General features: G+C 42.4%; 1 protein-coding gene across 3 annotated transcripts in view; it reads left to right on the top strand.

The window, feature by feature from the left end:
• Positions 1-18775, top strand: part of TDP2 (tyrosyl-DNA phosphodiesterase 2) — a 36459-nt gene extending 17684 nt beyond the window's left edge. The window contains exons 6-7 of one of the 3 annotated variants that reach the window (XM_040432889.1): positions 13404-13574; positions 18243-18773. In XM_040432889.1, the coding sequence (XP_040288823.1) occupies positions 13404-13574; positions 18243-18524 (453 nt within the window). In that variant the 3' untranslated portion in view covers positions 18525-18773. Of the gene's footprint in view, positions 1-13403; positions 13575-18242 lie in introns of all 3 variants that reach the window. The other 2 variants (XM_040432891.1, XM_040432892.1) reach the window with 2 other exon arrangements.
• Positions 18776-19401: the final 626 nt, after the last annotated feature.

The following is a 19401-nucleotide window of genomic DNA, read 5'->3' as shown; positions in this document are numbered from 1 at the left end:
CGCATGCGCAGTGTCGGCATAATGTTCCTTCCCTGTGCTGGTATCAGCCTCAGGGAACGAACTGCGCATGCGCTAGCTCGCGCATCGTGAGATTACGGCGCTCTAGCTTTGTGACGTCGGGGAGCAAGGAGGAGATTCGGAGGATGCGGGTCGGTGCTGGGCTCCTTCACAGTGGGCGTGGCTGGGTTCAGAGTCGGAGAACGCTGGACTAATCTCTGAAGCATGGAGGAGACAGGACTCCTCTAAGGTTAATTCACATAGCTATAAAATCGTCTTTTCCATTTCGTCCACCATGACGGCTTAACCTGGAGATTGACCCCTTGACCTCTGTAGGGGCAGGAACACATAGTTTAAAAGGACACCACCCACTCTCACCCTTCAGTGTTTCCTGTCCCTACGGGGGCACCTCACAGAGAGACCTCCTGTAGGGGTGAGAAGATGGCAGTGTTTGTTATTTTTAAAATACCTGTTGGGATCGCTTATCCTTTCCCTCTGCCCTTTGACGCCCGGTCCTAAGTTGGGCAGAGGAGGACTATGGAGTGGATATCGTTCCCGTTCCAGCGGGGGCCTGAATCCTTCCCCCAAAGCGCAGGGTCCCCCTTCGTTCTCTGTTCCGGGCCGGCAGGAGGTTGAGGGGGCGGAGCTAGGAGCCGGGACGCGGGCGCACAAAGATAACGTCAGACGCCGCATCCATCGCTCAAGGGTGGGAGATTTGAAAAGAACTAGCTTCCCGGTAAGGCTCCTGTTCCAGATGTCTGCCCCCGATACCCCTGCAGACCAGATGGACTCCGCAGACGCCTCGGCTGCTCAAATCGTCAGTTACCCTGTAGGAAAGGAAAATATGTATCATGTCGTTATGCTACTTCTTGCAATAGCCTACTGATACTGGGTTGCTCCTCTTTTAGGGAATTAAAGAGCCCAGAACTAAGGCCAAAATCCCTAGATGCGCTACTTGTGGCAAAAGATTGCCGGAAAATCACAAAAAGAAGCTCTGCCAAGTCTACATTAATGAGCTTGTCAAAGAGGAGCAACCATCCATACTTATGGAGGTCAAATCAATGATTCAGAGCGAAATAAAATCCTCGCTAGCCTCTCTCGGATCTGCCCCTCCTACTCCGCCTGTGAAAAAATCGCGAATGTCCGCTCCATCCTCCTCCTGAATCAGAGGAAATGGACGAAGGCGCTTCCACCTCTAGACAGAATGTAGACGCACTGTCAGAGGGAGATATAGTGGAGGACAGGAAAAAGTATTTATTTTCGTCTGAGGAGATGGAGGAATTATTGGGCGCCATAAGGGCAACCATGGGCATTGAGGAGGTACAAAAACCTTGATCGGTCCAAGACGAGATGTTTAGGGGGCTCAGAGCTAAGAAATCTAAAGTATTTCCAGTGAACGAAAATATAAAGGATATGATCATGGATGAGTGGACGGACCCTGAGAGGAGACTGGAAGTCCCCAGAGAATTCAAAAATAGATTACTGTTTGATCCAACCAATATAAAAATATTATAGAAATTCCGAAAATCGACATCTAGGTAGCAAAGGTGGTCAAGAAAACCTCCCTTCCCTTTGAGGACTCCTCCCAATTACAGGATCCGATGGAGAGAAAGGCGGATTCTCTCCTGAAAAAGTCCTGGGAAGCATCCATGTTCAGTATAAAAACTAACATAGCTGCAACCTCCGTAGCTAGATCAATGTACTTCTGGCTTAGCGAACTTGAGAACCATATTAAGAATAAAACCCAGAGAGAAGAAATTCTAAGTTCCATTCCTCTCCTCAAATCAGCTACAGCATTTTTGGCGGATGCCTCAGCCGAGTCTGAGGTTTGCCGCCAAGTATGCTGCTCTTTCAAATTCCACAAGGAGGGCCCTGTGGATGAAATCTCAGGGGAATATGTTTTTGGTCCCGTACTGGATTCTATCCTCAAGAAAGCGGCAGATAAAAAGGGATTCCCTGAGGAAAACAAAAAGAAGCTCTTTCGTCTCTTTAACACCCAATCCAGGTCCTATAGAGGGGGAAAAGGAAAACCGGTAGGTGGAGCTACCAAAAAGGAGGAAAGGGCAGAGGGTTCCTTCTCAATCCCCAAAACAAACAGTCTGTCAGACAATGACGCCAGAGTGGGAGGAAGGTTGAGGAGATTTCTACCCTTTTGGGAAACCATGACCCAGAACCCCTGGGCCTTGGATATTTAAAAAAATTCTGATAGAATTTTCCTCAACCCCTCCAAAAAAGTTTTGGATAACCTCTCACAGCTCAAGTTCTGGGAAGGATTTGGCAAGGCGTCCTGCAGTTAATAGAGTCAGGTGTGGTACTAAAAGTCCCCTGTTCAGAGGAAGAAAGGGGTTATTATTCCAACCTGTTTTTGGTACAGAAGCCAGACGGCTCCTTTCGTACCATCATAAACCTAAAGGGGTTAAATACATCCATTGTTTACAGGAAATTCAAAATGGAATCTATAACGTCCATCACTCCTCTAATCAAAGTAGGAGTTTACATGACGTCCATAGATTTGAAGGACGCTTACTATTACGTCCCCATACACGAAAACTCGCAAAAATATCTCAGGTTTGCACTGATGGACAGCATCGGAGTGGTAAACCACTTCCAGTTCACGGCTCTACCCTTCGGAATTTCCTCGGCCCTGAGAGTTTTCACAAAGCTAGTAGTGGAAATGATCTCTCCTCTCAGATCAGAGGGAATAAAAAATCTTCCTGTATCAAGACGACTTCCTCATTCTGGGAAAATATGAATCAAAGGCGTCCAGTCTCACCAACTACCTAATTCATCGGTTTTCAGAGTTGGGCTGGATAATAAATCAGAAAAAATCTTGTCTGGTCCCATCAACCAAGATGAAATTCCTAGGAGTACTTTTAGATTCAAGAACTCAGATGACCTCTCTTCCTCAAGAAAAATTATCAACCTTCATAGGAAAAACAAAAAAATTTCAGGGCCAGACCAAGTGCTCCATACGCAATGCCATGAGTCTATTGGGAATGATCACCTCCTGCATCACATCGGTACTGTGGTCTCAGACTCATACCAGGATAACCCAATCCTTAGTCCTGAAGAATTGGGACAAAAACAGTCCTCCTTAGAGAAAAAAATATCCATCCCCACTCACGTAGGATTTGATTTGGATAGAAAAGACAAATCTGTCGAAAGTTGTAAGTTGGATAAGAGATCCAGATGTTCACGGATGCAAGCGGCACTGGATGGGGGGCGAAAGTAGGCTCCTCAAGCTACCAAGGCAGATGGACAGACTTGCATAAAAGTAAGATCTTCAAACTACCGAGAACTAAGGGCGATCTGGGAGACGCTAAAATCATCCCAAAAGATAGTACTCGGAAAACACCTGAAGATTCTCTCCGACAATGTGACCGCAGTAGCATACTTAAAGCACCAGGGAGGCACAAGATCTCCAAGTCTAGAAAAACTGGCAGGGAGAATATTCTTTTGTCGGAAAAGAATGTATCCTCCATCACGGCTATTCACCTAAAGGGTACGGAAAATGTACAAGCAGACTTCCTCAGCAGAAAGACCATAGATCCTGGGGAATGGTCCCTAAATCCAGATGTGTTCAGACAAATCTCCAAAAGGTGGGAACCCCTCAGATAGACCTCTTCGCAGCAAAAGAGAACGCGAAGGTCGGGCACTTTTGCTCCCTAAACCCCAGGGAAAACCCTTGGGCGGTGGACGGCTTCTCGATCAGATGGACCTGGGATTTCGCCTATGCTTTTCCTCTGTGGGCGTTAATTCCCAGAGTACTACAAAAGATAAGGTCCGACCCGGTAACAGTAATCCTAGTGGTCCCATACTGGACAAAGAGAAACTGGTTCCCGATCTTAAAGGAATTGGCACTGGAGGAGCCATGGAGAATTCCCCTCCGGGAGGACATTTTATCGCAAGGTCCGATCCTCCATCAGAATCCAGGCCTATTCAAATTGTCAGCATGGATCCTGAGCGCGAGGTATTAACCTCTTAAGGACTCGGCCCTATTTCACCTTCTGGACTTGGCCATTTTTTGCAAATCTGACCAGTGTCACTTTAAGTGCTGATAACTTTAACGCTTTGACTTATCCAGGCCATTCTGAGATTGTTTTTTTTCGTCACATATTGTACTTCATGACACTGGTAAAATGAAGTAAAAAAAATTCATTTTTATTTCTAAAAAAATACCAAATTTACCCAAAATGAAGTAAAAAATTGCAAATTTCCAAGTTTCAATTTCTCTACTTCTATAATACATAGTAATTAGGGCCACGATATGGATTTTCGCCATATCGCCGGACCGCGATATGATCGCGCTCTCTGTGCGCACCATTTTCTCCTGAGCCGGCACAGTGGAGGGAGAAGGAGGGAGGGAGCCGGGCGCTCCTTCTTCTGTCTGTGCAGCTCATTGCTAATGCTTATAGAACTAGCAATGTGCCGCACAGACCTATGAGAAGGAGCGGCCACGGCGCACGTGAGTAAAATGCTGCTCACTAACATACCATCGCAGCCAGGACTTCAGTAGCGTCCTGGCTGCCATGGTAACCGATCGGAGCCCCAGCATTACACTGCTGGGACTCCGATCGGAACTGCCCACTGCCACCAATGATTAATACTGGGGAGGGAGGGAGGGGGGTGGGTGGGTTTGAGTTATCAGAGGCTGGTGGGGGCACATCAGAGGCTTGGGGGGGGGGGCACATCAGAGGCTGGCTGCCATGGTCAGCTCCCTGCTGTTGTGTGCACAAAGCACAGGGCAGCAGGGAGAGTGTAAAGTCCTATTCACCCTAATAGAGCTCTATTAGGGTGAATATGACAGGGGGTCTAGCCCTTAAGGAGGCTAATGGTTATTAAATAAAAAGTTAAAAAAAAGTTTAAACCCCGCCCCCAATATAGAAAACAATATATCGCAATATATATCGCATATCACACATGCTTAAAATTATATCGCAATATAGATTTTAGGCCATATCGCCCACCGCTAATAGTAATACCTCCAAAAATAGTTATTACTTTACATTCCCCATATGTCTGCTTCATGTTTGGATCATTTTGGGAATGATATTTTATTTTTTGGGGATGTTACAAGGCTTAGAAGTTTAGAAGCAAATCTTGAAATTTTTCTGAAATTTTCAAAAAAACAATTTTTAGGGACCAGTTCAGGTCTGAAGTCACTTTGCGAGGCTTACATAATAGAAACCACCAAAAAATGACCCCATTCTAGAAACTACACCCCTCAAGGTATTCAAAACAGATTTTACAAACTTTAACCCTTTAGGTGTTCCACAAGAATTAATGGAAAATAGAGATACAATTTCAAAATTTCACTTTTTTGGCAGATTTTCCATTTTAATAATAATAATTTTTTTCCAGTTACAAAGCAAGGGTCAACAGCCAAACCAAACTCAATATTTATGGCCCTGATTCTGTAGTTTACAGAAACACCCCATATGTGGTCATAAACTACTGTATGGGCACACTGCAGGGCGCAGAAGGAAAGGAATGCCATACGGTTTTTGGATGGCAGATTTTGCTGGACTGTTTTTTGACACCATGTCCCATTTTGAAGCCCCCCTGCAGGGCCGGATTAAGAGCATCGTGGGCCTGGTGCTGAGGATTTTGCTGGGCCTTTTTATGGAACTGCACTCAGTGTCTTAATTACATATATATTTTATCGATACCATTAAAGTATTTTGTTCCTGCAACTACCCCTTCATTTGGCGTCTATCTTGGCAACATGGAGGGGGACCCTGAGGGTGGGGGCACCCTCAGGGCACTATAGTGTCAGGAAAACCGCTTTGTTTTCCTGACACTATAGTGATCATTTAACATGACTATGAAGATTACTGTTTTCTAGCTGCTGTGGACTGTGGACAACAGCAGCTAGAAACAGTAATTTTCATAGAGCTGTGTTATGATTTATGGACACAGCACTCAGCATGCTTAGCCAGTCAGATAGAAGGCTGGCTAAGCATGCTGAGAGCTGTGTCTAAATAACATAACACATTAAAGGGATTCTGTCACCAGGTTTCACCCCTGTCAGCTAAAAATATGCTGATGTTCAGGGCGTCTGCACGATTCCTAATGTGGGCTTATAAATGTCATCTGTGGGCTTATTTAGCTAAAAAACAGCTTTTACTAACCTGTCAGTCAAACAAATAAGGTGCCCAAGGGGATGTTAATGAATGCAAGGTGCCGGCCGCACCCGCCGCCGTTCGTGCCCAGCGCCGCCTTTCCGGACTTCTGCGCCGCCTCCTAATCCTCTGTGCCGCCTCTCGCTCTCCCTCCCTCCCCCCTCCTTCTGCTGTAAGATCTCGCGCATACAGGGGTTGAGCGAAGTGCCGGCGCATGTGCACTTCGCTGTAAGAAGCCAAATGGAGAAGCCCTGTGCGCAAGCGCGAGATCTTACAGCAGAAGGAGGGGGGAGGGAGGGAGAGCGAGAGGCGGCACAGAGGATTAGGAGGCGGTGCAGAAGTCCAGAAAGGCGGCGCTGGGCACGAACGGCGGTGGGTGCGGCGGGCATCTTGCACCCATTAACATCCCCTTGGGCACCTTATTTGTTTGACTGACAGGTTAGTAAAAGCTGTTTTTTAGCTAAATAAGCCCACAGATGACATTTATAAGCCCACATTAGGAATTGTGAAGACGCCCTGAACATCAGCATATTTTTAGCTGACAGGGGTAAAACCTGGTGACAGAATCCCTTTAAAGAAATTACTGTTTCTAGCTGCTGTGGACTAGCAGCTAGAAACAGTAATTTCTTTAATGTGTTATGTTATAGAGACTGAGCTCTCAGCATGCTTAGCCAGTCAGTAATTTTCATAGTGCTGTTATGATTTATGGACACAGCTCTCAGCATGCTTAGCCAGCCTTCTATCTGGCTGTGCTTCTTGAGTCACAGTCCACAGGCTCAGAAATAGCCTGTGGACTGTGATGTGACTCTCAAGATGCAAAGCCAGATAGAAGGCTGGCTAAGCATGCTGAGAGCTGTGTCCATAAATCATAACAGCACTATGATTGCCCTCCCTTCCAACTGGATGAGTTTATCTGATACCTGCCCTGCTCCAGAAGCTCCTGCTGTCTCATGGGCTGGTGTGGCTGAGCGCTGTGGGCCATGTGCTGGTCGAAACTGCTGAGTAGGTTGTACACAGCGCAGCGTGCAGGAGGGATAACCGCGGGCGCACTGAGGTCATATCCGGCGGGCCGGCATTACAGGAACCGCACCTGCTGCTCTGACGTCCTGCCGCCGGATATCCTGTGACGTATATCCGGCGGCAGGACGTCAGAGCAGCTGGTGCTGTTCCTGTAATGCCGCGGCCCGCCGGATATGACCTCAGTAGTGATAGGAAGTTCGGATCTTTCAGATGAATCGGTTCATTTGAATCAGCTCATTCAAATGAACCGATTCATGAATCGGATCTTCGGTTCACTTGCTGAGTCACTGACTGCTGAGCTGACTCGCAAGTGAACCGAAGACTCTAGGTGCTGGTGCGCATGCGCAGATGCTATCCATTCGATTCACTTGCTGCTGCTGACTCAGTCGGCTCTTCAGCTCTCTAATGAGTGAGTCAGGATCAGGAAGAGTGATTAATTATAGTGATAGTGAAGGGAAGCTGAGGCTGACGCCGGACAGGAGGACTCAGGACAGGAGTCAGGAGCTGTCACTGTGGTGTGCATTGTTGTCTGTTGTGCATTGTTACCCACAGTGACAACAGTCTGACACTGACAGTAGTACAACGAACCAAGTGAAGTGAAATGTGAATGCACAGGGAAAACTATGTGCTGAACTGATAACAGTATTACAGTAACACAGTCACTGGCTGATAATAAAATAGTCCCCACAGTCCCCACTTAATGGAATCCATAAAGGAGATGTGAACCCACCCTTAGTTATATAGCTACTGAATGAGATGCCTTTAACATATATATCTCCTGAGAAGCCAATTTGATCCTAAAGGGTTAATTCAACCTGTAATCTAAACTCTGTGTCATCTGTCACTTCTTTTATCTCTCTGCTCCTGTCAAAGGCTTACATAGAAATCACTGGGCCCCATAGCAAGAATCTAAATTGGGCCCCCATTCCCCTTTTATAGCCCCTCCCACTACCCATTCCAGGCCTCTCTCTTTGTTCCATGAACTATGTTCGCTGCTGTTTTATAATTTATGCCATCAGGGCCGGATTGGAATTACAAAACAGGCCTGGCACACAAAAGAGGCATAATAGATACCGTGTGTACAGATGTATAGTGTATACAGCAGTGTACTGATATGTGAGGAACGTGGTATAATATATGCAGTGTGTTCAGGTATATAGTATATACAGCAGTGTACTGATATATGAGGTATAAATTACAGCTCGTACCTCACATATCAATCCAATACTGTATATACAATATACCTGTACACACCATCTATTATACCTCGTACCTAACATATCAGTACACTGCTGTATATACAATATATTTATACACACTGCATATATTATACCTTGTACCTCACATATCAGTACACTGCAATATATATTATATATCTGTACATATTGCATCTATAATACTGTTTAATATATGCAGTGTGTGTGTGTGTGTGTGTGTATATATATATATATATATAGATGTGAGGCATACAAGGTATAATACTGTAGGTGCAGTGTTTATAGAAATATGTGGTCAGTTATGCATTATAGTCACTGTGTGTGTGAGGTACATGAGGTAGTGGTCACTGTACCTGTCTGAAGTATTATACATGAGTGAGCAATCAGTAAAAACAGGGCATGGAGGGGGGGTAAATGATGAAAAGTGGAGGACCTCCTCTTACCACTCCATTCCAGTCTGTATGGATCAATGCAGAGCTGATTGTGAACTTCTAATACTTGCTGTTAGGGGGTTGAAGGACCTGTGATGATGTCATCACAGGTCCTGGCAGATGTACCTTTCAAACCTAGGAACTACAGCATTTTTGGTGCTGTTCCTTTGCTAGATTCTGCAGGACCTGTGATGCTGAAGATGATGTCATCACAGGTCCTGGCAGATGCACTGTTCTAACCTGGGAACTACACTTTACACTGTGCAGTTCCCTTACAGGACCTGTGAAGACTCCCTGTACTACTCAGACCTGCCAGTGCTTGCCTTGCCTCAGCTCTGATTGGTTGGTGGGCGGGGAGGGGAGGGGCTGGCAGAAGCAGCTTCCACTCTAGGATCATATTACGCTCCTCCCAGTCCCTCCCTCAGGCTCCCTGCTGCCAGCGTGAGGTGAGCGTCTCTGCAGTGTCTGTGTGCTATGTGACGCTGTGTACAACAGAGGACTTTTAACCCTCCCGACGGCCTTTTGGCTGGGGATGGGCCTATTTTATGGTAGGGGCCTGGAGCTGCAGCTCCATCAGCCCCTACGTTAATCCGGCCCTGCCCCCCTGATGCACCCCAGAGTAGAAACTCCAAAAAAGTGACCCCATCTAAGAAACTACACCCCTCAAGGTATTCAAAACTGATTTTACAAACGTCGTTAACCCTTAAGGTGTTCCATAAGAGTTATTGGCAAATGGAGATGAAATTTCAGAATTTAAATTTTTTGGCAAATTTTCAATTTTAATAAATTTTTTCCAGTAACAAAGCAAGGGTTAACAGCCAAACAAAACTCTATTTATGGCACTGATTCTGTAGTTTACAGAAACACCCCATATGTGGTCGTAAACAGCTGTACCGGCACACGGCAGGGCGCAGAAGGAAAGGAATGCCATGCGGTTTTTGGAAGGCAGATTTTGCTGGACTGTTTTTTTTTTTTTTGACACCATGTCCCATTTGAAGCCCCCTGATGCGCCCCTAGAGTAGAAACTCCAAAAAAGTGGCCCCATTTTAGAAACTACGGGATAGGGTGGCAGTATTGTTGGTACTAGTTTAGGGTACATATGATTTTTGGTTGCTCTATATTACACTTTTTGTGAGGCAAGATAACAAGAAATAGCTGTTTTGGCACCGTTTTTATTTTTTGTTATTTACAACATTCATCTGATATTGTGATATTTTGTGATATCATGTGATATTTTTATAGACCAGGTTGTCACGGATGCGGCAATACCTTTTTATATGTATACTTTTTTTTAATTTATGTAAGTTTTACACAATGATTTCTTTTTTGAAGCAAAAAAAAAACATGTTTTAGTGTTTCCATAGTCTGAGAGCCATAATTTTTTCAGTTTTTGGGCGATTACCTTGGGTAGGGTATGATTTTTGCGGGATGAGATGACTGTTTTATTGGCACTATTTTGGGGTGCGTGTGACTTTTTGATCGCTTGCTATTACACTTTTTGTGATGTAAGGTGACAAAAAATGGTTTATTTAGCACAGTTTTTATTTTCAATTTTTTACAGTGTTCATCTGAGGGGTTAGGTCATGTGATATTTTTATAGAGCCGGTCGCTACGAACACGGCGATACCTAATATGTAAAGTTTTTATTTTATTTATGTAACTTTTACACAATAACAGCTTTTTTTTAAAACCCAAAAAATGATGTTTTAGTGTTCTGAGCCATAGTTTTTTTTTATTTCTTGGGCGATTGTCTCAGGTAGGGGCTCATTTTTTGCGGGATGAGGTGACGGTTAGATTGGTACTATTTTGGTGGGCACCTTTTTGATCGCTTGCTGTTCTTTTTGTGATGTAAGGTGACAATTTTTTACGGTGTTCATCTGAGGGGTTAGGTCATGTGATATGTTTATAGAGCCGGTCGATACGGACGCGGCGATACCTAATATGTATACTTTTTTTTTTTTTTTTTTTCCTATTTTTTACAAAAAAAATTTTTACTTTATTTGGGGAAAATTACATTTTTGTTTATTTTTACTTGAACTTTTAATTTTAAAAAATTTAAGAAATAGTAATTAAAAAGTTGGACGTACTCAAATATGATACTAATGAAAACTACAACTCATCTGGCAATAAAAAAAATTTAAAAAAAAAGGCCCTCACACAACTTGGGTGATGAAAAAAAGTTTTAAAAAATGTGAATATTTATATATTTTTTATTATGCAAAAGTTGTAAAATATAAAAAAAAATATATAAACTTGGTATTACCATAATCACATTGACCAACAGAATAACTACTATGTTATTAATCCTACACGGTAACAATGTAAAAGCTACTCTTCCAGAACCAGATTTCTCCTCTAACCCTAATCATTACAAAATTCGAACCCTATATTGTTCTGATCTCGGTACATATTGCTTCTGTATCAAGATGGAGAATCCACTCCTGCTCTTTGACCAGATACATGCTATAAATACAATACACACCCAGGACCCCTGCCGATCAGCTGTTTGAAGAGGAGGCGATGCTCCTTGTGAGTGCCGCTTTCTGTTCATTATGCTACACTTCGTCTTGGAAGTACAGTGTAATGACAAGTACTCGCTCCATTCACTTGAGGACACTGGGCAGTGTAATGAACAGGAAGTGGCGCTTGCATAGATCAGCTGATCAGAGGGGAGGGGGGGGTTTACACGTGTAGGACCCCCGCTAATCAGATATTGATGACCTATCCTGAGGATATACAGTCAGGTCCATAAATATTGAGACATTGACACAATTCTTGGCTCTATACACCACCACAATGGATTTGAAATGAAACGAACAAGATGTGCTTTAACTGCAGACTGTCAGCTTTAATTCGAGGCTATTTACATCCAAATCAGGTGAACGGTGTAGGAATTACAACAGTTTGCATATGTGCCTCCCACTTGTTAAGGAACCAAAAGTATTGGGACAGAATAATAATCATAAATCAAACTTTCACTTTTTAATACTTGGTTGCGAATCCTTTGCAGTCAATTACAGAATGAAGTCTGCAACGCATAGACGTCACCAGACGCTGGGTTTCATCCTTGGTGATGTTCTGCCAGTCCTCTACTGCAACTGTCTTCAGTTCCTGCTTGTTCTTTGGACATTTTCCTTTCAGTTTTGTCTTCAGCAAGTGAAATGCATGCTCAATCGGATTCAGGTCAGGTGATTGACTTGGCCATTGCGTAACATTACACTTCTTTCCCTTAAAGTCTTTGGTTGCTTTTGCAGTATGCTTTGGGTCATTGTCCATCTGCACTGTGAAGCGCCGTCCAATGAGTTCTGAAGCATTTGGCTGAAAATGAGCAGATAATATTGCCCGAAACACTTCAGAATTCATCCTGCTGCTTTTGTCAGCAGTCACATCAATAAATACAAGAGAACCAGTTCCATTGGCAGCCATACATCCCCACGCCATGACACTACCACCACCATGCTTCACTGATGAGGTGGTATGCTTAGGATCATGAGCAGTTCCTTTCCTTCTACATATTCTTCTCTTCCCATCACTCTGGTACAAGTTGATCTTGGTCTCATCTGTCCATAGGATGCTGTTCCAGAACTGTGAAGGCTTTTTTAGATGTTGTTTGGCAAACTCTAAATTGGCCTTCCTGTTTTTGAGGCTCACCAATGGTTTATATCTTGTGGTTAACCCTCTGTATTCACTCTGGTGAAGTCTTCTCTTGATAGTTGACTTTGACACACATACACCTACCTCCTGGAGAGTATCCTTAATCTGGCCAATTGTTGTGAAGGGTGTTTTCTTCACCAGGGAAAGAATTCTTCGGTCATCCACCACAGTTGTTTTCCGTGGTCTTCCGGGTCTTTTGGTGTTTGCTGAGCTCACCGGTGCGTTCCTTCTTTTTAAGAATGTTCCAAATAGTTGTTTTGGCCACGCCTAATGTTTTTGCTATCTCTCTGATGGGTTTGTTTTGTTTTTTTCAGCCTAATGATGGCTTGCTTCACTGATAGTGGCAGCTCTTTGGATCTCATCTTGAGTTGACAGCAACAGATTCCAAATGCAAATAGCACACTTGAAATGAACTCTGGACCTTTTATCTGCTCAATTGGGATAATGCGGGAATAACACACACCTGGCCATGGAACAGCTGAGAAGCCAATTGTCCCATTACTTTCGGTCCCTTAACAAGTGGGAGGCATATATGCAAACAGTTGTAATTCCTACACCGTTCACCTGATTTGGATGTAAATACCCTCAAATTAAAGCTGACAGTCTGCAGTTAAAGCACATCTTGTTTGTTTCATTTCAAATCTATTGTGGTGGTGTATAGAGCCAAAAATGTTAGAATTGTGTCGCTGTCCCAATATTTATGGACCTGACTGTATATGGCCGGACATCCTCTTTAAGTTTCAGTATATCTGCAGAGTATCTTGGTTTCTTTTTGCAATCAGATATGTTTTTATTGGTTTTGTTAAAATAAACCAGTTTTAAAACATGGTATTCGTTAACATTTGTTTCTAGATCTGTTTATTTTTATTTAATATATATTCTTAATCTTCTACATAATAATTTGTATTTCACCTTTTTTTCTGTAAAATTAAGAGAAAATGTGACGTGTGTTTTCCACATAGGTTAATATTTGTGGACACAATATTTGCCTTATGACTTCGCATCTAGAAAGCACCAAAGAGCATTCAAATGAACGAGTGAATCAGCTGCGCATTGTACTGAAGAAGATCGAGGAAGTACCTCCTTCAACCACTGTCATCTTTGGTGGTGATACAAACCTGAGGGACTCGGAGGTCTGCACCATACACCCGGTTAAACATGAATGGTTTTGATGTATTTGTGTTTTATTTGTGTTCAAAATGCTTATGGTTTCTTTCTGTTGCTGTTTGCACACCTCACGTATGCAGAACGTTAAATGAGAATGAAATGTTAAGTAACATGAATAACAGAGGGGCGGGTTTAATAATACTGTCTAAATGTAAGACAGTGTAAAAATGTATACAGTCTTAAAGTGCGCCAGATTTCACTATGGTTGATGCTGGATGATAAATGTGTTACACCTATAGAAGTGACCTGTCTAATTTTACACCACCTATAAGTTGGCTTATTTTTATTTCTAAAATTTTGGCAAATTTTTTGGCGCATGGAGGCACATTTAAGCTGTGCCCTTTTGGTAGGCCACACCTGTTTCCGTGATGCTACGCCTCTTGTTGGATAAGGCATAAAGGTTTGGAAAGTGTCTAAATCACTTGATATATGCGGTGCAAAGCATGCGAGTCACTTTTTGGAGTCTAATTTTCAGTAGTAAATCTACCTTAATGTCTCGTGACGATAGCATTTGTCATGGCGTGAGATATATATTCTAGTCAACAAGTGAACAGTCAGTTTTGGAATTTGATGTGTTGGAAGCAGGAGAAATGGACAAGTGTGAGGATCTGTGCAAATAGCCACAGTACAGTGGTTAGGTCTTTACAAATTATACAAAAGGTTATCCAGACCAAAAAATCCCTTTAGGGGTCCCAACAAAAAAGTTTAATGTATATAAAATTAATTCTTTAATTGTACCTTTTAAAATTAAACCTACAGACGACAGATCATGAACAATTAAAACGATCAGGGCCTGGCAATATGTCACTTATAGTCTTGGAATTGCTGGGAGGACTGAGTGGGTACTTTATTTGTCTGTGTATTTATGGATGTTGTTACCACATTGTGTTATATGGAACAGACTCACGTCCATCTGTCACCATCCACAGTGGCCACTGGGGATGGTTAGGGCTTATCACAAATTGGCGATCAGGCAGCCACACTGTTTATTATAAGTCTGCGCAACACTACTTGGCAGTTTGCTGCTCATTCACTAGGTGCACACACAATGTGGCTGTCTGTATTACCACATACAAATTGCTCACTTCCAGCATTTATGCACTGTGGCCATTTGTATCGCCTCATTCAAATAACTCACTGCCAGCGTTCATACAACGTGGTTATTAGTCACCACCTGCAGATTATTCACTGCCAGTGTTCATATAATCTGGCTATTCGTCACGTACAGATTCACTGCCAGTGTTTACACAATGTGGCTATTTGCATTACCACATGCGGATTGTTCACTGCCAGTGTTCATACAATGTGGCTATTTGTAACACCACGTGCAGATTCTCTGCCAGCGTTTGCACAATGTGGCTAAATCTATCACCGCATGCAGATTGATCACTGCCAGTGTACATACAATGTGGCTGTTTGTATCACCATGTGCAGATTCACTGCCAGCGTTCACACAATGCGGCTTTTTATATCACTACATGCAGATTCACTGCCGGCATTGACACAATATGGCTTTTTTGTGTATCGCCAAATGTCGATTGATCACTGCCAGCGTTTATGAAATGTGGCTGTTTGTATCACCACGCTCAGATTACTATCTGCCGGCGTTCCAGCCCTTCCACATGTACAGTACAGACCAAAAGTTTGGACACACCTTCTCATTCAAAGAGTTTTCTTTATTTTCATGACTATGAAGGCATCAAAACTATGAATTAACACATGTGGAATTATATACATAACAAACAAGTGTGAAACAACTGAAAATATGTCATATTCTAGGTTCTTCAAAGTAGCCACCTTTTGCTTTGATTACTGCTTTGCACACTCTTGGCATTCTCTTGATGAGCTTCAAGAGGTAGTCCCCTGAAATGGTCTTCCAACAGTCTTGAAGGAGTTCCCAGAGATGCTTAGCACTTGTTGGCCCTTTTGCCTTCACTCTGCGGTCCAGCTCACCCCAAACTATCTCGATTGGGTTCAGGTCCGATGACCGTGGAGGCCAGATCATCTGGCGCAGCACCCCATCACTCTCCTTCATGGTCAAATAGCCCTTACTTTCAAAGTTTTCCCAATTTTTCGGCTGACTGACTGACCTTCATTTCTTACTTTAAGAAATATCAGCTGTGTATCCACCTGACTTCTCCTCAACGCCACTGATGGTCCCAACCCCATTTATAAGGCAAGAAATCCCACTTATTAAACCTGACAGGGCACACCTGTGAAGTGAAAAACATTTCAGGGGACTACCTCTTGAAGCTCATCAAGAGTGTGCAAAGCAATAATCAAAGCAAAAGGTGGCTACTTTGAAGAACCTAGAATGACATATTTTCAGTTGTTTCACACTTGTTTGTTATGTATATAATTCCACATGTGTTAATTCATAGTTTTGATGCCTTCAGTGTGAATCTACAATTTTCATAGTCATGAAAATAAAGAAAACTCTTTGAATGAGAAGGTGTGTCCAAACTTTTGGTCTGTACTGTACATCCACTCAGTCACTCTATCTATCCTCAGCTGATGTATTGTTTCTATTGCTCAGCCCTGTCTAAAATCAGGATATAGAGCCGTAACTTTTTTTGCTTTTTAGTTCTGTATGAAGGTTTTGTTTTTGTAGGACAAGTTGTACTTTCTAATGGCACCATTTAATATTCCTTACAATGTATTGAGAAGCTTAAAAAAATATTAGTGTGGTGGTATCGAAAAAAACAGTTGTGCCTTTTATTTTTTACGGGTGTTTTTATTTATAGAATTTACTGGGTGGGAAAATTAATGTTTCCTTTTATTCTGCGAGTCAGTATGATTGCAGCGATACCAAATTTATATAGTTAAAAAAAATTTTTTTAAATAATCCATTCCATTACCATTTTCTGAGATCCATAACTTTTTTCTTTTTTTTTTTCCTTTTGCATTTCCATCTCCAGAGCTGTGCGAGTTCATTTTTTGCAGGGTGATGTGCATTTTTTTTTTATTGATACAATTTTGGAGTGTATATGACTGTTTTGATCTTTTTTTTATTACATTTTTTGGGGGGGAGGCAAAGCAACAAAACAAAGGCAATTTGGACTTTTTTTTTTACCCATTAGTGTTTTACCATGTAATCGGTTGATCACTCATACCATAGAAACATAGCCGCCTGGTTTCTGCTGTTTTAAACTAATACATCCGGAGCTAATGTATGTTATCGGTAATTACACCAATTTAAAAGGGTTTTCCAATTTATTTATTTTTACTGATCACCTATCTCCTGCATAGGTTAATCAGTACCTGATCGTGATCAGCTGTTTTGAGAAGGCAGCAGCGCTTGAATGTGTCCGCAATCCATCTGCACTGCAAAAAAAAAAGTAGAGTATGTTCTATTTTTTTGTGGTGCGGAGGCACTGACCAAAATGCCACGGAAGCGCTCTGTAGTTCAAGTGAATAGGTCCGCATCCGTAATACCAGTGCCTGTATATTGCGGACCTGATGTTTGCGGGCTACAATAAGGGCACGGCTTGAACACATTCGTACTTCTCTGTAGGTTCCACTCCTGCTTTTGGTGAAACTAGCTTAAAGGAAATGTGTCACCAAAAATGTTATCTGCCAGTTAAAACCAGATAGTAACACATATCCATTTTATCTGATTGTAGATGTATTTATTCTATTTCCTGAACATGATTGTGGGGGCGGCCATCTTGCCTAACCTGTTGTTAACAGCATTTACAAAGCATTAAGAAAATTGCTTTTCAGCAGCCACATGGTCTATTGACCAGGATGGGACCTCACTGACTTCTATGGGAGAGTTTTCTAGGCATGCTCTGTGACCTGTGCAGAGGTCATTGTACAAGGAAAGAATAGGTGAGCTCTGGCAATCCCCTACTGTGAATGGAGGATCCTGTCTTATCTATACACAGAGGTGATATTATTTCAAGCAGGATTAGAATGACAGATAAGCAGGTAACTGCAGTAAAGTGATCTGTACAGACCAGGAAGTGGCGTCAATTATTAGGCTTAGTGGCCAGTGCGAAAACTGCAGGATTTTATGGTTTTTGTTTAAATATAGACAGTGACATGAAAAATTAAAAACATAACCAGAAATTCTTAAAAAATATGTTCTGTAATTTACTGATGACACATTCTCTTTAATGCTCAGTACTTCAAACACTGATGCTGGTTATACCCACAACTAGTGACACCTTCAGGCTTTGCATTGCTTGTCCTTCAGGTCTCCTGCTGCTGGAATTGATAGACTTCTTCCCTAATTTCAAGGCCAACCAGGCCCTTTTCGAGCCTTTGCACCAGACCTCTTTCGTCACTTCAAAGACCTTTCTGGTTGTCTGCATTGTCACAGTGGCATAAATATTCTACTCCAGCAGCTCCATTGCCACATATATGCCACACTGGCAGCCACACTATCACAATATAAAATGTGACACTAAGGCTGTGTTCCCACTGTCTTCATGGTTTTCATAAAACTGACCCTACTGATTTATAATGAGGTTCCTGTATATTTTTATTTTTATTTTTGTGTTTTTTTACGGCAAGCAGTGAAAGTTTATGCGATCCGAGCCTAATAGATTATTCTCAAAAAAATGTTTTAACCTAAATGTTAATGTTTTTAACCTAAAGTTTTTTTGTTTTTTTTTCTCTATCTCTCATAGGTGGACAAAATTGGAGGCTTGCCAAGTACCATTTTGGACATTTGGGAGTTCTTGGGGAAACCTGAACGCTGTCGCTATACTTGGGACACAAAGTTGAATAACAATTTGAAAGCACGATACACTTGCAGACTGCGATTTGACCGTATATTCTATCGCGCTGCGGAAGATGGGAGCCAAGTTGTTCCTCAATCTTTGGATTTAGTTGGCACTGAAAAGCTGGACTGTGGAAGGTTTCCTAGTGATCACTGGGGCCTCTTTTGTGATTTTGATGTCATCTTGTAAACTTTTAGAACAATGTCATTATTTTAAAGCTTATTTAATTAAACTGATCTCTGATTTTTCTGACATTTTCTATTCACTATCAACTCTTTCATCTGTAAAATAATGTTATCTCTGGTGTCGAAGACTTAAAATATTTTTGAAGTACCTATAATATTTGGCATGTTATTATAGTCCTTAAATCAGTTTTATTTTAGTTTTTTTATTTTAAAGAAATATTAAGCAATTGTATAAAATAAAATCATTTTTTAATATATATAGTACTAATGGATATCGCATTTCCTGTGTAGTATACTGTTCATTAGTTACAGGAGAAGTTTCCTCAATCTTAGGCCTCCTGCACACGAACGTATTTTTTTGCGGTCCGCAAAAACGGGTCCCGTTTTTCCGTGATCCGTGACCGTTTTTTCGTCCGTGGGTCTTCCTTGATTTTTGGAGGATCCACGGACATAAAAAAAAAGTCGTTTTGGTGTCCGCCTGGCCGTGCGGAGCCAAACGGATCCGTCCTGAATTACAATGCAAGTCAATGGGGACGGATCCGTTTGACGTTGACACAATATGGTGCAATTTCAAACGGATCCGTCCCCCATTGACTTTCAATGTAAAGTCAGGAGTTAATATACCATCGGATCGGAGTTTTCTCCAATCCGATGGTATATTTTAACTTGAAGCGTCCCCATCCCCATGGGAACGCCTCTATGTTAGAATATACCGTTGGATTTGAGTTACATCGTGAAACTCAAATCCGACAGTATATTCTAACACAGAGGCGTTCCCATGGTGATGGGGACGCTTCAGGTTAGAATATACTAAAAGAACTGTGTACATGACTGCTGCCTGGCAGGTGCTGCCAGGCAGCAGGGGGCAGACCCCCCCCCCC

Source organism: Bufo bufo, chromosome 5, assembly GCF_905171765.1.
Source record: "Bufo bufo chromosome 5, aBufBuf1.1, whole genome shotgun sequence".
Lineage (NCBI taxonomy): Eukaryota > Metazoa > Chordata > Amphibia > Anura > Bufonidae > Bufo > Bufo bufo.
Note: the sequence above shows the minus strand (reverse complement) of the source record. Positions and strands in the feature narration are given on the sequence as shown.